At 42.9% G+C, this 17,843-nt stretch overlaps 1 protein-coding gene and 1 pseudogene across 2 annotated transcripts in view; one reads left to right on the forward strand and one right to left on the reverse strand.

Annotated features, from left to right (window-relative positions):
- The window catches only part of Atg4c (autophagy related 4C cysteine peptidase), a 68,986-nt gene that overhangs the window by 37,546 nt on the left and 13,597 nt on the right, over positions 1–17,843 (reverse strand). For both annotated transcript variants that reach the window (XM_038333618.1, XM_038333617.1), the window contains exons 2-5: positions 13,195–13,329; positions 7,153–7,236; positions 4,920–5,153; positions 1,294–1,624 (exon numbers count right to left, since the gene is read on the reverse strand). In XM_038333618.1, the coding sequence (XP_038189546.1) occupies positions 1,294–1,624; positions 4,920–5,153; positions 7,153–7,236; positions 13,195–13,270 (725 nt within the window). In that variant the 5' untranslated portion in view covers positions 13,271–13,329. The remainder of the gene's footprint in view (positions 1–1,293; positions 1,625–4,919; positions 5,154–7,152; positions 7,237–13,194; positions 13,330–17,843) is intronic.
- LOC119816311 lies at positions 3,716–4,908 on the forward strand (annotated as a pseudogene).

Raw genomic sequence — 17,843 nt, forward strand, 5'->3', positions numbered from 1 at the left:
ATCGGCTGCGTTTTTCAAGGCGAACATCACACTGAATTACCTGGACACTCTAAATGAAGTTATAAACCATGCCTTCAGAACCTGTGCTATGAAACGTATCTCCCAGCCCTATACAGACTTCCTTCTTCATCAGCTCCCTGGCTACCCAAGGCTTTCTAAGCAGGGAGTCACATATACTCAAGGTTTGCTTCACAGTCAGACAGCCAGTACAAAGAACGCATATTGCACTGGTCCCCAACTACAACTGTCCACGTTTTTTTTTTTTTCTTCTTCTTCTTTCTTTAAACAACAGCTTGGCTTCCTCACACCAATCAGAACTCAGCTGAGGGGCTGGAATGGAGCTCGGTGTCAGAGCGCTTGCACAGTATCCTGAGGGCCTGGATTTCATACCCAGCATCACGGGGCAGGGAAGGAAGAAAAAACAACTATTTGACCCGAGCAAATGAATCTCCTAATTTAAAGTGTCGGAATTCTGTAAGCAAAACTGCAAACTGGAAAGCCCTTGTGGGCAAGAGTGCTCTCAATGGCAGGTGCTGTGACGAAACCCCAACATCCGCAAAGAGGACTCACACAGATGTGGCAAGTAAGATATTTTATTTGCCTATCTCCTTACTTCTGCATAACCTTAAATGTTCCACTCTGTAGGCTCCTGTATACGAGTGAAGAAGAAACACCAGATAACGATGGCCAAACTCAACCTGTAGCCTGGATTTTTAGACTGTAAGCTAAGAACGGTTTTGACAATTTCAAATACAGAAAGAGAAAGAAGAATGGAAAACAGAAGCCGCAGGGCCTGCATAGCTCCAGATGTTTGCCATCTGCCACTGGAGGAAGGACACACAGAGCCTGGGGACCTCTGACAGGCTGGAGACAATGTGCTCTCATAAATGTCGGCTTCACTGGTTGTCACTCCTATGAATCTGAAATGTGCATGGAAATGTTGAAACAATAATTTTAGCTCTAGACATCTCACTAGCCATCAATAAACAAATATTACAAAATAATAATAATAATACAGCCTGCCTCCAGGTTGAAAGAGCTACCAAGCTTTTAGAACATGCACCAAATAATCTAATGAGAACCTAGTTAGAACGAGATCCTGTATGTCGGCACCTATAAGCAAGAGAAGAAAACTCCATCCATAGTAAATGCAACTGTAGTCCCACCTCTTGACTCCCCATTAGCAAAGGCTAGCAGAGGGTTCTCATGCAGCTGGTCTTTAAGGGCTTCAGCTGTCTACACTCACTGTCAAAGTTGGTATTTCTAAGACAGAAGGGATAGAAACAACGATACCTTAAAATGTGAGCAACCACGGCTGGCCCGTACCAATCTCCAGCCTTTTTCCCAGACTTCTTCCCGAACTCTATCAGTCGATGTAAGCCGAAGACAGACACAGGGGAGTCTCCAAACCAAGAGACAATTTTCCTGTGGCAAATCTCGTTCTGCGCTTCAAGGTCGTCAGGATGCTTCCTGATCGTTTCCTTCAGAGAAACTGCTGGAGTTCTGAGCTCCCTTTCCCCTGAAAGCGAGGCTTCAAGTGATGCAGTAAACTTTTTGACGGTGTTGGAAGTCCACGAGTCAGAGTCTGAGTTCTCAATATGCAGTGCATCGGGCCAGGTCCAAGCTATAGCATCAAAAATATACATATGCACATATATAACAACACGCACAGCACATATTCCTAAATAGGCAAGTATGTAAATATAACCTGTTCACTGCATGTAGTGCCACTTGTATGTATATGACCACTTGGTAAGCTGCCTTGAAAGAGGAAAAAAAGTATGTCAGACACAAAGGTGCACACCTTTAATCACAGCACTTAGAAGGCTAAGAAAAGCTGACCTCCATAAGTTCAAGGCCAACCTGATATACACAGTGAGATCCTGTTTCAAGAAAAGAAAGAAAAGAAGAAGGAAGGAAGGGAGGGAAGAGATGGGGTAAGGGGGAAGGAAGGGAGAAAGAAAGAAAGAAAAAGAAAGAAAGAAAGAAGGGAGGGAGGGAGGGAGGGAGGGAGGGAGGGAGGGAGGGAGGAGGGAAGGGAAGGGAAGGGAAGGGAAGGGAAGGGAAGGGAAGGAAAGGAAAGGAAAGGAAAGGAAAGGAAAGGAAAGGAAAGGAAAGGAAAAAAGAAAAGAAAAGAAAAGAAAAGAAAAGAAAAGAAAAGAAAAGAAAAGAAAAGAAAAGAAAAGCATGGTAACTCCAGGACTTGCTAGGCTGAGGCAGGACAAGTGGGCATTTGAAGCCAGCCTCGCCTACACAGGGAGAACCTGCTTTGAGAAAAAAACAGAAACAGTGGGATGGAGGTAGAGCTTTGTGTTTGCCTAACATGCTCAAAGCCCTGGAATTCATCCCCAGTACTGAAGAAAAAATAAAAGGACAGCAGGAAAAAAAAAAGAGGAAGGAGGAAGAAAAGAGAAAGAATGGGAAGGGTGGCGGCAGCAGTACTCAGGAGGCCTAGGCGAGGAGGGGCAGGAAGGCATTTTGAACCAGACTGAGCCAAACAGCAAGATGAGCTTATAAAACAAAAGAATAAACATATGAGCAACAAGAATATGGTGACGTCGATGATATATTTAAACGACTCTGTAACGTCTAAATGTTCTAAACTGGGGACACACTACATATAATTAAGGGAAAACCACAAAAAGAAAGGCTGAAAATGGCGAGCTGCTGAACTCGGGTACAAACGGGCACTCTTTCAATAACAAAGACACCTGTACTCCACTGACACATGTCTAGACTGGGCTTCTCAAAGGCACAAGAAAGAAAGAAAACACTTATTAACGTTTACAGTACTCTGAGTAGTTATCTTAAGAAAGGAGATTTCTTAAGAAAGGTTTTGATTACCTGTTTTAAAGAAGAGGAGGAGGCAGAGGAAGGAGAGGAAGAGGAGGAGGAAGAGGAAAGGAAGAGGAAGAAGAAAAAGAAGAAGATTGAAATTCTTACTTTTCTTTAAGCTATTTCCCTGGTCCCTTCCTTCAGAACACCATGATGCTTTGTTACAGAATAGCTTCTGTTAGAGAATAATAGTTTTCTAGTAAATTAAAAGCTAATGAATAAATCCAGGAAAGCTATAAGATCTAAACACAGCAAATATAACCATTATTTTACTGTTCTTAATAACACAGCAATCTTCAAACGTTATTTCTAAGTTAATGAAACTGATCATTTTGAATCTAGATTAAGTCACAGGTTCAGAGATCTGTTCAAAAACAAACATTCCTATCCCTACTCATGAGTACACAGGACCACAAACAAATCGGCCCCAGAAAACTGGTCTGAACTGAGTCTTACTTAGCTGTGTTTAGGGCACACTTCTGGCACATGACCAGGACCCTGAGTTCAATCTCCAACATATAAACATTTAAAAAAATTTTTTAAAAAAATTCCTCATATCTGTCACACTACTCATTAACTTTTTTGCTAAATGACTTCAATCATCTACAGAAGAGTTACTAGCACAGGGATACTGTCTAACAATTTAAAGAAATCCGATAGTTAGTAGTGTCTAGAGATAACAGCCTAAAGTGGTAAAAACAAAACCCTCTTACAAATGTATACATTGTTTGAAAAAAAACTGATAGGAAAAATGACATTAGAAAGTAAATACAAGAAAGTTGTCAATGTCAAAGAATATCAATGAGATTCTGAGGGTTGAAAAGTCTAAGATCGGGGGCTGGAGGACGGATCAGCAGTCAAGAGTGTTGCTGCTCTCTTCATGCCGCCCAAGGATGACAAGAAGAAGAAAGATGGCAGAAAGTCGGCCAAAAAAGACAAAGACCCAGTAAATAAGTCCCGTGGCAAGGCCAAAAAGAAGAAGTTGTCCAAAGGCAAAGTTCAGGACAAGCTCAACCTAGTCCTGTTTGACAAGGTTACACACGACAAACTCTGTAAGGAAGTTCCCAACTATAAACTTATTACTCCAGCTGTGGTCCCTGAGAGGCTGAAGACTCGCGGTTCCTTGGCCAGGGCAGCCCAGGGAGCTCCTTAGTGAAGGGCTTATCAGGCTGGTTTCAAAGCACAGAGCCCGAGTAATTTACACGAGAAACACAAAGGGTGGAGATGCCCCAGCTGCTGGTGAAGATGCACGAACAGGTTCAATCAGTTGTACATTTGGAAAAATAAATCTTTATTAAATCAAAAAAAAAAAAAAGAGTGTTGCTGCCCCTGCGGAGGACGAAGGCTCTGTCCCCGGCACCTATGCTGGCCGGCTCAGAAGCGCCTGTACCTCCAGCTGCAGAGCCGGCTCAGAAGCGCCTGTACCTCCAGCTGCAGAGCCGGCTCAGAAGCGCCTGTACCTCCAGCTCCAGAGCCGGCTCAGAAGCACCTGTACCTCCAGCTCCAGAGCCGGCTCAGAAGCGCCTGTACCTCCAGCTCCAGAGGGTCTGCCATCTTCTTCTGGCCTCCACACGTTTATTTACCTTAATAGATCGTTTTAAAGCTCTAAACATAATGTTCTTATTAAAACTATGCCCAACCCTTGAGACACAGAGGCAGACGGATCTCTGTGAATCCAAGGTCAGCCTACTCCTCATAGTGAATTCCAGGTCAGTTAGTGCTAAACAGTGAGACCCTGTCCCCAAAACTAGTAATAATTAAAATAATACGGAGAATTATAGATTATTTATAAAGATAAAATTTTAAAAATACTACTGACATGTACAGAGAAAATAAACCAGAATAAAAATTCTTCTGCTCAGGACTGAATGAGCTGGAGACACTCCAGAGAATTCAACTAAAACAACAAAATATGAATTCAATTCACTGTGGTAGACAGATGGCCATGGTGCATGCACGGTTCTGAAAGGAGAGTCAGGAGCATGCGTGTAAGATGGTCAGCTCTTAGGATTAACCTCAGCATGTTCTACACAAGCTGATGATCACAGTCAGGACAGCAGCATCCGGAAATAGACTTGATTTACCTCTCCCGAGAAAGTGTAGTATGAGCCCTTGAGCCAAGAGCATCTGGCCAGTTCTCAGTGTACAGCCCCAGCCACAGTCTGTCGTCAAGGCTGAAGCTTCTATTTGAGGAAATTCTTCCCTGTAGGTAAGCCAAATTCTAGAAATGAAATCCTTACGGAATTCCTCCACATTTCCCGCAATCACATGATCTTCAATGGTACATCCTGATCTTGAAGGCAACATCTTGTTTTCATCTACAGAATTTTTAAAAACGTAAGTTATATAGTATAAAGATAGTTAAAGAAGCAAGCATATCGTCAGTTATGTTATGAATCACAGAACAATCTTTCTGATCTTTTCTGTTCATTTAAAAGGAATACAAGCTTTACACAGTCTAATCAAATGAGAATAAACCCTGAGGTGTTTGTGCACTGAGGGAAAGCAATCCAAGGATTAACAGAGATGCTGCTCTTAACAGTGACCTCTGACACCCACGTAAAGCCACTCTTGGATGAGAGGGCAATGTAAAATATCTTTCTTTTTACCTCCGATGGCCCAAGACACACATATTACAGCTCTGGGAAATGTGATTTGAAAATAACAAGTCATGGCTTGTCAATATGTGAAAACTATGTAGTCACATGAGTTAACATGTGATTATAAAGTGTGCATTGTATTGTCATGAATATTTATACTCAAATTATAAAGTCAAAACTAATAAGCTATGGAGTAAGAATATAAAATTCTAAAACCACAAATGTCCTTTTAGGTTCATATATAGTTTTTCAGAATTTGTTGCCTCCCACATATATCATTTTAAAGGTCTTGACAGACTGATTGTCTTTAGCAGAATTACTATGAAAAGCCATTGTTTGCCCAATACTTAACAAAACTCTGTACTTGAAATGAACTGGCATCAACCTTACCTTTTACCTGCAGCTGGAGACACTGCTCAGCATTAGTAGATTCTGATAGGTATTAGTGCTGGCTGGCTTGGATGTGTACAAGCTACACCTCTCAATTCCAAATTCAACATCCAAAGTAGGATGCTAAAGGCTGAGAGTTTCGCAATGCACTCTCTCTTCATTCTTCCTTCACCCATCCCTTTCCTTCGGTTCATTGTGAAAAATTCCCATCACTTTAACATCATACATATTCAGCAGATGATAATAAACAATGAATGCCAAGCCTCTGTTGACATGATTCTCTCTCAATATTATATAGAACTTGAAGTTAGTTACAAATAAAAGTGCCTGGAAATTAAACATGGCACTACAATATGTCTAAATATGCCACTTTTGACATTCAGATTTGTTTTAAATATGACACGGTAGTTCCTGACTCTCATGCCTCATCCTACAAACATAAGAGCTCCAATCTCCTCTGAAGAAGTAACTCATTTCTCACCTGAACCTTCTTCAGAACTAGTCAACACTAAACACTACGGAGAAACGTCAGTACTAAATAAACAGCCCCACGAGCTTGAAGAAGGAGAAATGCTTCAAAAACCATACAATAAAAGGTGGAGGAAGGAAGCAAACAAATTAAATAAAATAGTTAGTAATGCTGGAGGTTTGGCCGAACTGATTACACAATGCTAAGAAATACAAGAGCTACAAAACCTACATAAATAGATGGAGACTGAAGAACACACCAGAGGGTCACTCCACTGCAACACAATTTAAGAAGAAAGCAGAAGGGGAATTATGTGTGTGGGGGGGGAAGTCTAGAGGGGGAAGAGGGGGGAACAAGCAGGGAACGGGAAATATGAGCCATGAAAGCAGCAGGGAGAATGAAGCCCACCCACAAGAGGGGGAAATGAAGGATGCAGAAAGGCAGGCAGGGAAGAAAGTTCTGGAAGGAGGCGGCACCAACAAGGCCTGATTGATTCACGTGAATTTCAGTATCGTAGAGAGGTGGGATGTGACGATCGGACAGACCCTTGGGGATGTCACCGAGGTGACCATTTTTCTTTATTATCACACGCTAGAGTTACCACAGAACTTAACAAAGAACACAAGCACATCAACACAGTAATATTTAGTACTTAAAGAATCAAAGTCCAAACACGAGGGCTGCAGTGAGGAGATGCTCGCTCCTTATCCTCAGGGGATGTACAGAGACCACACCATACAGTAACACATTATGTCATACAAGGTGTAGGTGGTTAACAGGTTAAATCAGCTTAATCCGGAAATTTAGCGATGAAATTCTTCAAAGATTGTTTTAGTGCTTTACATGTTTATCACTTACCTTCGTATTTAAAATGATAACATTTTCCAAGTAATAAAACAGGTGAGTTTCTACTAAAATACGTCTTTGTTTTCAGCACCCAACCTGCATGGAGAGAAAGAAGGCTCTGGCGTTAAGGTTTCAAGGAAACAACCCTACAGTGTTTCTTTCCTCCTAATTGACTTCAAGTCATGGTTATACTATGAATATACATTTTTAGAAGTTACAAGTATTTAAGACGATGAACTAAAATTAGAGGCTATTTTTGCTAGTTTTAATAGACTGTGGTATCTTTTAACCAAAATCTACCACTTAAGAAACACAGAAGACAAAGAAAAGGGTCCCAGTGCTCCTCTGGCACAAACTGAAAAGGTGGGAACTCTGGTTTCCCTCACATGGCTTCTGTTCCTCAAGTAAGCAAAGATTATCAACTTTTTAAATTGTCTTCCATCTTAGATACTCTTTAAATATGTATTTATTTGCTTATTTTATGTATGAGTGCTCTATCTGTATATATGCCTTTAGGCCAGAAGAGGGCATCAGATCCCTGTGAGATGATTGTGAACCATCATATGGTTGCTGGACTCGAACTCAGGATCTCTAAGAGCAGCCAGGGCTCTAACCTGCTAAGCCATCCCTCCGGTCCTTAGCTCAGATATCTTAAAGGTGTGAAGTACTCGAAAATTCCTGGAGAGAAACTTAAGGAAAGCACATAGTAGGCTAGCATGCCTGGTAGAACCGCTCTCTGATATCGCCGTCTAGATGTACATGAGAGCTCAGGCATCCTCATCTGAGCTCAATCTCCTGTCTTAAGCCCCACCTGGAGTCAGGAACTCTAACTCTCGGGCGCTCTCCTCCTTGTCTGTCAGCAGTGGGAGAGGGGTGTTCCCACTGGCATCCACGGTGGCATTCACCACCCTGAATCTCCCACGGAAAGCAGCGGTCCTCTACAGTGTAGAGCATTGCCAAGGGTATGAAACTAAGGGTTGGGCTTGAACATGCCACAGTGGCATGTGCCAGGAACTGCTGGACTCGGGACGCTGAGGCAAGAGAAACAAATTTGAGGCCATCTTGGTCTACACAGAGAGACCCTCTCCAGAAAGAAAGCAGAGGGAATGGTTTTTTAAACACAAGAGCATAAATAGACAATTAAAGTTGACAGATGTGGGGGTCTAATATGCTATCTGACTTTACATTTAACAGTTAATAACAAAAGTTTAAAACTAGTGGTTTTTATGGGAGTGCTCCCTTAAAGCACTTTATACAAATAAAGAAAAATATGTATTAAAATCATGATGATGCAAGAAAGGCTCTAAGCTGGACAAGATAGAATGGGACATCAGACAAACTAACTGGCCTTCATTGGGCTTCACTTGGGTTACTGTGAGGTGTCAAAAATAGCTTCCCTGCTCATGGTCTTTCCCAATTCTCAAAATGTCACTGCCAACTGAAACTCACAATGACTCAGCCTTGGATAGACAATTTTTCTGTTCAAAAGCATCCTTCTGATGGGCCAGTGGGATGGGCCAGTGAGAGGGGCCAGTGAGACGGGCCAGTGAGACGGGCCAGTGAGAAGCCTGAGTTCAAGCCCAGACCCACATGGTAAAAGGAGACAACCAAGTCTACAGCTGTCCTCTGACTTCACATGTGCATCATGACACATGCACACACACACAGACACACACACACACAGACACGCACACACACACACACACACACATACACACACAGACACATACACACACAGACACATACACACACACACACAAATAAAAAAATCAAATAGTGGTGAGAGAAACAGCTCAGAGGTTAAGAGCAGCTGCTGTTCCTCCGGAGGGCACAAGTTTAGTTTCTTGATCCCATGTCAGGTGGCTCTCAACTGCCTGTTACCCCAATTCCTGGGGTCCATTGCCCTCTTCCGGCCTTCACATGCACAGAACCGCACTCAGACACACATGTGTACACATAATTAAAAATACACAAGTTAAAAATAAATAACAATTTTAAAACACCCTATTAGCAGATTTAGCATGCACGCGAACTTCTCGGACTCACTTAAGATTTTGCATAAAGTGATACAAGTCAGAGCCCTAGTTCCACATCTCCTGGGTTATACGTCTGGAATCATGTTAACTATATGTAAAGCCATGAGCTCAACACCCAACACCAAGAAAAAAAATATTTTTAACCTTTGTTTATGTGTATGGGTGTTTTGTCTGCTTGTATTCCCCATGCACCATGTGTATACCTGGCTGTCCTCAGAGCCTGGAGAAGGTATAAGATCCCTGGAACTGGAATTACAAACAGTTGTACCCACCATGTGAACCCTACCAATTAAATCCAGGTCTTTTGTACTGAGCCATTTTTTTTTAGTTATACACTTTAACATGTATATTTTATGTAAATACGTGCCAATTTTCTTAAAGTTCAAGACATTTTAATTTGATGTCACCTATACCAAGTTACAGTTGTCTATAAAGCTAGCTAACATCACCCACAGTGGGACAGAAGTTGAATACATCCATTACGTGTAACCTGATTTTACATCAAGGGCTTTGACTAAAATCTGTTACGTTCTTATTTTATGGGTTTGAGTATCTCTCAGAAACTAGCTGTGAGGTTAATCTTGATTGCCAACCTCATGAGATCCAGAGTCAACCCAGACAACACTCTGGGGGAGGTCTTTAACGGCATTTCCAGAAAGGATTAATGAGGGGAAAGGCCCTCCCCCAGAGTGGGCAGCATCCCCTAACAGACATCCAGGTACAGGGAGGTCAAGGAGAAACCAGTGTGTTGCTTGGCCGCCTTTGCTTCATGCTGGTCGGCATGTTTGCTCTTGTCCGTTCTTGCCACAGCTGCCACCACCACAGCCACATCATCTTCCACTAACATCAGACTCCCACTTCTTCAGCCGTCCAACATGGACAGAAGACCAGAAACTCTACCTTCAGAACCAGACCAGGCCTGCTGGGGCATCCAGCTTCTTGGGCTGAATATTGACCAGGTTCTCAGCCCCTCCAGCAGGCAGGCAGCTGTTGCTGGACCACTCAGGTCCTATCCTGGAAGCCACTGTAAGAAATACCTTTCTACAGCATACAAAAAAATTGGGAGCAAAAATTCCCTGCTCCTGTAATGAACCTGAACCATGCGTTTCTCAGGCCTTTGGAATTGGGTGTGTGGAAGGAATACGGCTAGCCCTGAGTACAATAAGCAGAGCATAACAGACCACTCTTGTAAGACTTCGGAAGACCAGAGCACTGAAAGAAATGTAAGCAGGGGAAGTCAGCATGTACAGTTTGAAGGGAACAAGGACTCTAATGGGAGCAGGGGTACAGGCATTTGTGTTACGTTCTGGCAAAGACTCTAGCTGCATCGCACTTGTGTCTTGAGAACCTGGGTAAGAATAAATTCAGAAGTCAAAACTAATTTGTTTGGCAGAGGAAATGTAAAACCCAGAAGGCTCACATCTTACATGGGTAAACACGGAGAAGGAATAACAAGACAGTACAAAGCCATAAGAGGATGCTGTGGGGCTAGGGAGACGGATCGGCAGTAAAGGGCTGGCACAAAGCCCTCAATTTGGATCTCCAGCTCCCACACAGAAAGCCAGTGCAGAGACGTGTATCTATATCCCAGAGATGGGAGGTGGAAACGGGGTCACCAGGGCTGCCCCGGCAGTCTCAGCAACTGCAACTGCTGCGCTCCAGTTCAGTGTCAGACCCTCTGTTAAAAATGAAGGCAGAAAGTGACTGAAGAAGGCACTGATATCTGGCCTCTGTCCACACACGTGTGCAGGCGCACACACACACACACACACACATACACACACAAAAGCATGTGTACATGAAACACAAAATAAAGTGTCATTTTGAGGGTGAATATGGGGCTTATAGCTGCAGATAAGGTAGGTACTGAGAGAGCAGCCATGATTGCCAAGAGAACATCTAGGAAAGAGCCCCAAAGGCATGACACCACCCATCAAGGGCTCCACCATTTGAAAAAAAGAAACCCATTTGAAAGGAAAGAACCTAAATTGAGAACGCCACTAAAAGGGATCCCCTTCTCGAAAGCAGGCATCACGGCACGCGGCAGCCACTACAGCTTCAGTCCAAGTGGGCTAGGCTGCATCTCAAACTGGCAGAAGAACCTGGCAGAATCACCCATGTGGTACTGACTTTTCAGGCAAGAACGATGCAAGAATGAGGACACTACAGAAACTTGTAGCAGGTCGCAGAAAGTCATGGAAGCCCGGTAATGTATGTCCGGGTCAGAGTCCCTGACCGAAGGCCCAGGGAGGCCATTACAGGAAACTGTGATGATGAAGCCTCAGTTGCAATAGAGATCCCAGGATGCTGGGAGCCAGGACCACTTCCATCAAGAAAAGCTATTGGTGTGGGGTGGAGCCAGCTGCGGAGAGAAGCTAAGCGTGCTGCAGGAGGTGGAGCTAGAGGAGTGGAACCAAGCACTTTAGAACCCAGATGATACCATCATAGGCGCTGCAGGATTTGGCATCTGCCCTGCTGGGCTTCGGCGTGGCTTAGATCTGATGGTTCCTTGTATGCCTACATGCCTCCCTTCTGGAATATAATGTCATTTTGTGTCATCGTGCATTAGAACTATGTAACTTGTTTGTAGGCTCTGTTTTGTTTACAAGTTCACAGTTAAAAGATTGCCTTGAATCTCAAAACAGACTTTGGAACTTTGAATGGTGTTGGGACTGTCAAAGACTGCGGGTACATCTAGAGACAGTCTTAAATGCATTTTGCATTAATGAGAAAATGAGACGTTAGGGGTCAGGGGTGGAATATTATGATTTAAATGGATTTGTTTGGGTGTCAAGTTGACAAGAGGGGGAATTGTGATGGCTAATTTTTAATGTCAACTTGACTAAATGTAGAATAACCATGCAAACACGTGTGTGTGTGTGTGTGTGTGTGTGTGTGTGTGTGTGTGTGTGCCCAGAAACATTTCACTGAGGGGGAGGAGGTACCCTAAACGTTGGTAACACTGTTTTGAGATGCAGCCCCAGACTTAACCAAAGGGACACACCAAGCACACACTGGTCTCACTCTGCCCCCTGACACAGATCACACCAAGCACACACTGGTCTCACTCTGCTCCCTGACACAGATCACATCAAGCACACACTGGTATCACTCTGCCTCCGACACAGATCACACCAAGCACACACTGGTCTCTCTCTGCCTCCGACACAGATCACACCAAGCACACACTGGTCTCTCTCTATTCCCTGACACAGGTGCAGTGTGACTGCTGCCAAGTCACACTTTCTGGAGTGTACTCTAGGCCGTGAGCCTGACTAATCCCCTCCTTATCCACGGTCCTCTTGTCAGGCATTGTTCAAATCAACTAGGCATGCACTAAAACACAAGTTCAGTCTAAGGGTTCTCCCTCCCTGGGGCTTCATCATCCCCAACAATCCTGACTGGATTGGATTGTTTGGATTTTGCTTGCCAAGAAAATGCTAAAAGTCGAGTCCAGGGGCTTCACCGAGAAGAAAGGTACACACCTTGGTGAATGAACTTGACACAATCTATTTACCAATTCTGTTTATTTCCTAGTCTACATATCAAACTACCTGAAATTGAATTCAAAGAACTTTAGAATTTTTATAACCTGGGCAAATTTATATGCATATAGCCACAAGAATATCAAAGTAGTCTACCAAATTAGAAAAAAAGTGAGTTTCATGACACACATTCACTTCAGTTTCCCTGTCTGTCTGTCTGTCTGTCTGTCTGACTCTCTGTCTCTCTCTCTCTCTCTCATATACAGTCATATACAGCGTCTCATATACAGTCCTCACTGGGCTGAACTCACTATGTAGACTAGGCTATCCAGAACACTGGGATTACAGATCACGCCCACATTTCAGTACAGGGCATTTGATTCTCTAAGCGATGTTCACGATCGTGTTCTACTGTCTTCCAGGAAGCCTCATCAGCACGGCTCACATTCCACTCACATCTCATGACCACTCCAGCCACAGTAAAGTGTTTATTCCCTAGCAGGCTCACACCATCCTTAAACCACACTACTTACTGTACTTCATGTTGTTCCAAGCAGACATAAATTTAGATTTTAGCTTGTCAACTTCATCTGTTCCTGAAGCCTCCATATTCAAATTCTAAAGAAAAAGCCATCACTCAATTCCATTCTGATATAAAATTCAATGCCCTAAAAGAAAAAAAAATAAGGCAAATAAGTAATCAACACATATTATATGGTGCCATATTGCTAAAGTTACTTAAATTATTAATGTAATTTAAACTGAAAATAAGCAAAACAAGCTGAGGCTGTAGGCTCGGTTGGTAGAGTGTCTGCCTCGCAGGCACAAATCACTGGGTACAATTCCAGGCACCACATAAACTAGGCACTGTGGCCCATGTCTGTAATCCTAGCGTTCTGGAGGAAGAGGCAAGAGGATCAGAGGTTCAACTTCATCTTTAGCTGCACAGTGAGCTCAAATCTGAGGCTAGTCTGAGCTACAACAGCCTTGTCTTAAAAAAAAAAAAAAAAGAAAAATATTTTTTTCATTTACAGAACTTTTCTAGATATGATAGTCTATAAATAATTAACTACATAAAGCATATAACATTAACTATACAAAACAAAATTATCACATAACTAAATAATAATCCTCAATAGCTCACAACTGAATATAACAAAGTAGCTGAAAAGCATAGCTCAGCTTTAGTGCTTGCAAGAACACTTAGACAGGCTCATTAAAAACCTTACGAAAACGTTGGCTGTTTTCAGAATGGCCATCGACATTCTATTTATAGTATATATTCTATTTATAGTAAATAAAAGCTACTAATTACACATCATAGCTCTAGGGTAGAAGGAAACATTTTAAAAGTGAATGTGTCAACAGAACAAGAACTCCCAGAGTGTGATACTCTGCAGTGAAGCTAAAGGGTTAAAGGAGTGGGGTGCACAGGTCCTGAAGACCACCATTCTGTGGGGTTTGGTTAGTTTAATTCTAACAGTACCTGGAGGAGAGACTGGGAAAAGGCTGCTACAGCTTCTCAGAAAGGAGAAGAAAACCGTACTCATCATATATTCCAATGGTGGAAGTCAGCACAACATAACATGTCAATAATACTTTACTTGGAAATCTCTAAAAATAAACTTCTACCTTAGCAATTCATTTTTATTATTTAAATTATTGATACCTAGCCAGGCAGTGGTGGCACATGCCTTTAATTCCAGAACTCAGGAGGCAGAGGCAAAAGGATCTCTGTAAGTCTGAGCCCGGTCTGGTCTACAAAGCGAGTTTCAGGACAACCAGAGCTATTACACATAGAAACCCTGTCTCAGAAAAAAAAAAAAAAAATGTTGATACCCATATGACTTCTTAAAACTCATAATCCTCTTGTTTCAGCTTCGTCTGGGATTACAGGCACAAGCTGAAACCTTTAGCTAAGTCTCTTAAAACACAAAATTAGGGCCAGTGAGGAGGCTCCACAGGTAAAAGGTGTTTGCTACCAAGCCTGACAACCTGACTTGGATTCCCAGAATCCCCATGGTTGGTGAATAAAAATAACTTCTGAAAGTTTCTCTCTCTCTCTCTCTCTCTCTCTCTCTCTCTCTCTCTCTCTCTCTCTCACACACACACACACACACACACACACACACACACATAGCACCTTGCTGACTTTGAAACCTGGTAAAATGAATTAGTCATCTTTGAAACTAAAAAACATGAGCCTGGCAGTAAAATTACAAAATCTTCAGCTTCAAACAAACAAAGGCAAGGTGTGAAGGAACCTCTGAAGACATGTCCACACATTCCATGATTGGGGCCTAGGCTGGAGCCACGCGTGGCACATAGTGTGCCAGAGTCTGTCGTCAAGTAGATGTGACCAGCCGCGGTTTCCTGCACTCGGGAGAACAGGGCCTGGTGGTATACTACTACTTTATGAAATTGTGATAACAAAACGAATATGAGCTGGGCATGTGATAGTGTGCGTGATCGCACACGGGAGGCAGACGCAGGCAGATCTCTGTGAGTTCAAAGCTAGCTTGATCAACATAGTGACGTCTAGAGTAACTAGGACTTACATAGGCCGTCTCAAAAAAAAAATAAAAGTGAAAATAGTAATAACAGATTGGGGAGAATCTGGGCTCCAAAGAAAATCAAGAACAATCAAACCTAAACACTATGTACATAAAGGTTGTGTTTTGCTCAGAAGTGTATTTACAAGTCATCCTGCTGAAAATTTCCCACGTTTTCCTTGGAAGAACCAGAAGAGCAGAAGCTGACCCATAACTAGCATTCTGTACTTAAGGACCTTCATTGACTTCTCACTAGCTGTTCTTAAGTCTGCACTAGCACTTTTTAAATCTTGCATTCCCCCCTTCCCCACACACACACAAAGAAAAAAAAGTCAGGCAGTGGTGGCGCACACCTTTAATCCAAGCACGGGGGGGGGGGGGGGCACGGGGGGGGGACACAGGCGGATCTCTATGAGTTCGAGGCCAGCCTGGTTTACAGAGTTCCAGGACAGGCTCCAAAGCCCCCCTCAAAAAAATTGCATTTCAGCCGGGTGGTGGTGGCGCACGCCTTTAATCCCAGCACTCAGGAGGCAGAGGCAGGCGGATCTCTGAGTTCGAGGCCAGCCTGGTCTACAAGAGCTAGTTCCAGGACAGGCTCTAGAAACTACAGGGAAACCCTGTCTCGAAAAAACCAAAAAAAAAAAAAAATTGCATTTCATACCATTAGAAATAACTTTGTCTTCCCAAATAAAATAGAATATGGTCAGAGCATAAGAAAATATTATAGTTGAACACAAATCATTTTTAAAGTAAAAACATTTAAATGTGCTTCATTCTTAATATGCTCCTGCTAAGACTAACTGAACAAATAGTTTATTTTCATATGCAGAAAAAGTCCCAATTTCTAAATCTAACCTCTCTGTGTCACTTAGCCTCAAAGGTCCACCACTGCCATCCAGCAGGCCTGGTCCCGGATGTGCAGAGTGTACCTATCCATCCCAGCAGGCCTGGTCCCTGATCTGCAGAATGTACCTAACCATGGGTCGGCCCCTGTGTGACCTGAGATCAAGACTATTTTTCTGTTATTTTCTTATACATCAAAATATGCACATATGTAATAGTTTCGTGAGACCAAAATCAAGGTAATAAATGTGTCTGTCACCTCCAAAAACATTCTCCTAATCCCCTCTTATGAAGTACAAGACTTGACAGCTACTCTCTTTTTCTTTCTCAGCATTTTATTTGATTATTTTTCTTAAAATAGTCCAGTCAGGAGTTGCAGAGCTGGCTCAGCAGTTAAGAGCACTGTCTGCTCTTATTGAGCAATTCCCAGAACCCACACAGTGTAACTCACAACTGTCTGTAACTCTGGTTCCAGGGGATCTAACACCATCTCCTGGCCTCCATATGGTACCTTCCATACACGCAGGCAAAACACTCATACACATAATTAAAAATAAATAAATCTTAAACAAAAACCAAAAGTTTAATAGCCCAGTCTCTGGGAAGGCCTCTTTCTTGTGCTCTGTCTCTCTCTCTCTCTCGTGCTCTCTCTCTCTCTCTCTCTCTCTCTCTCTCTCTCTCTCTCTCGTGCTCTGTCTCTCTCACTCTTTGTCTCTCTCTCGTACTGTCTCTCTCACTGTCTCTCTCTGTCTCGTGCTCTGTCTCTCTCTGTCTCTTGTCTCTCTCATGCTCTGTTTCATGCTTTGTCTCTCTCTGTCTCTCTCTCATGCTCTGTCTCTCTGTCTCACTCTGTCTCTGTCTCTCTGTCTCACTCTCTCTCTTTCTCTTGTGCTCTGTTTCATGCTCTGTCTCTCTGTCTCCCTCTCTCTCTCTCATTTAGGCAGTTTCAATCCTGGTTTACCTGGGGTCACAGCAGTGGTTACCTTCTAGAGATTCCGTCACCAGGCACTCACACAGAAGGAGACGACGAAATCCAGCTTTTGTGGCCACTGTTTCTCCAGAAGCGCCTTCATGGCTTTACAGCGAAGACACTACCGAGTTTCTAGACAGTCAGTCAGATTCAGCTACTCAGTCATGTAGACACCACCTCCTTAATTAAACTCCCATGACAGCTTTGACTAAAGAAAATTACACAGAGATCTCTTTTGTTAATTCACTAACTTAGTTTCCCCTTAAATATAAGAGTGGGTGAGGCCAGCGAGGTAGCTGAGTACAAGCGCTTGCTGGGCAAACCTGTAGGCCTGAGTTTGATCCCCAGCCCCATGGCCAACTTCTCTAAGCTTTCTTCTGACCTCTACAAACAAATCACAGCGCACACACACACACGCACACACACACACGCACACACACACGTGCACTCTCAAAACATACCCCCCCTCTCTCTCACATACACATAGACACACACACACACAGACACACACAAACACATACACACTCACACACACCTGGTCTCTCAATACATACATTTCATACACACATGCCACATACACACACACCCAGTCTCTTAATACATCCATGTCATACACATGAGTGCACACACATAAAATAACAACATATAAATATATGATGTTTATGTTACATAATATGTATTATATAATTTTTAAAGAGAAGTACTGAGTATTTGTCTCACTATAAAATTCTGAACTCCCCTCACTATTTCCATTTCTCTTTCTGGAAACATCCATAGGCCTTATTTGCTTCAAGACAGTCACAATATGGAACCCAGT

This window comes from Arvicola amphibius, chromosome 6, assembly GCF_903992535.2.
Source record: "Arvicola amphibius chromosome 6, mArvAmp1.2, whole genome shotgun sequence".
Lineage (NCBI taxonomy): Eukaryota > Metazoa > Chordata > Mammalia > Rodentia > Cricetidae > Arvicola > Arvicola amphibius.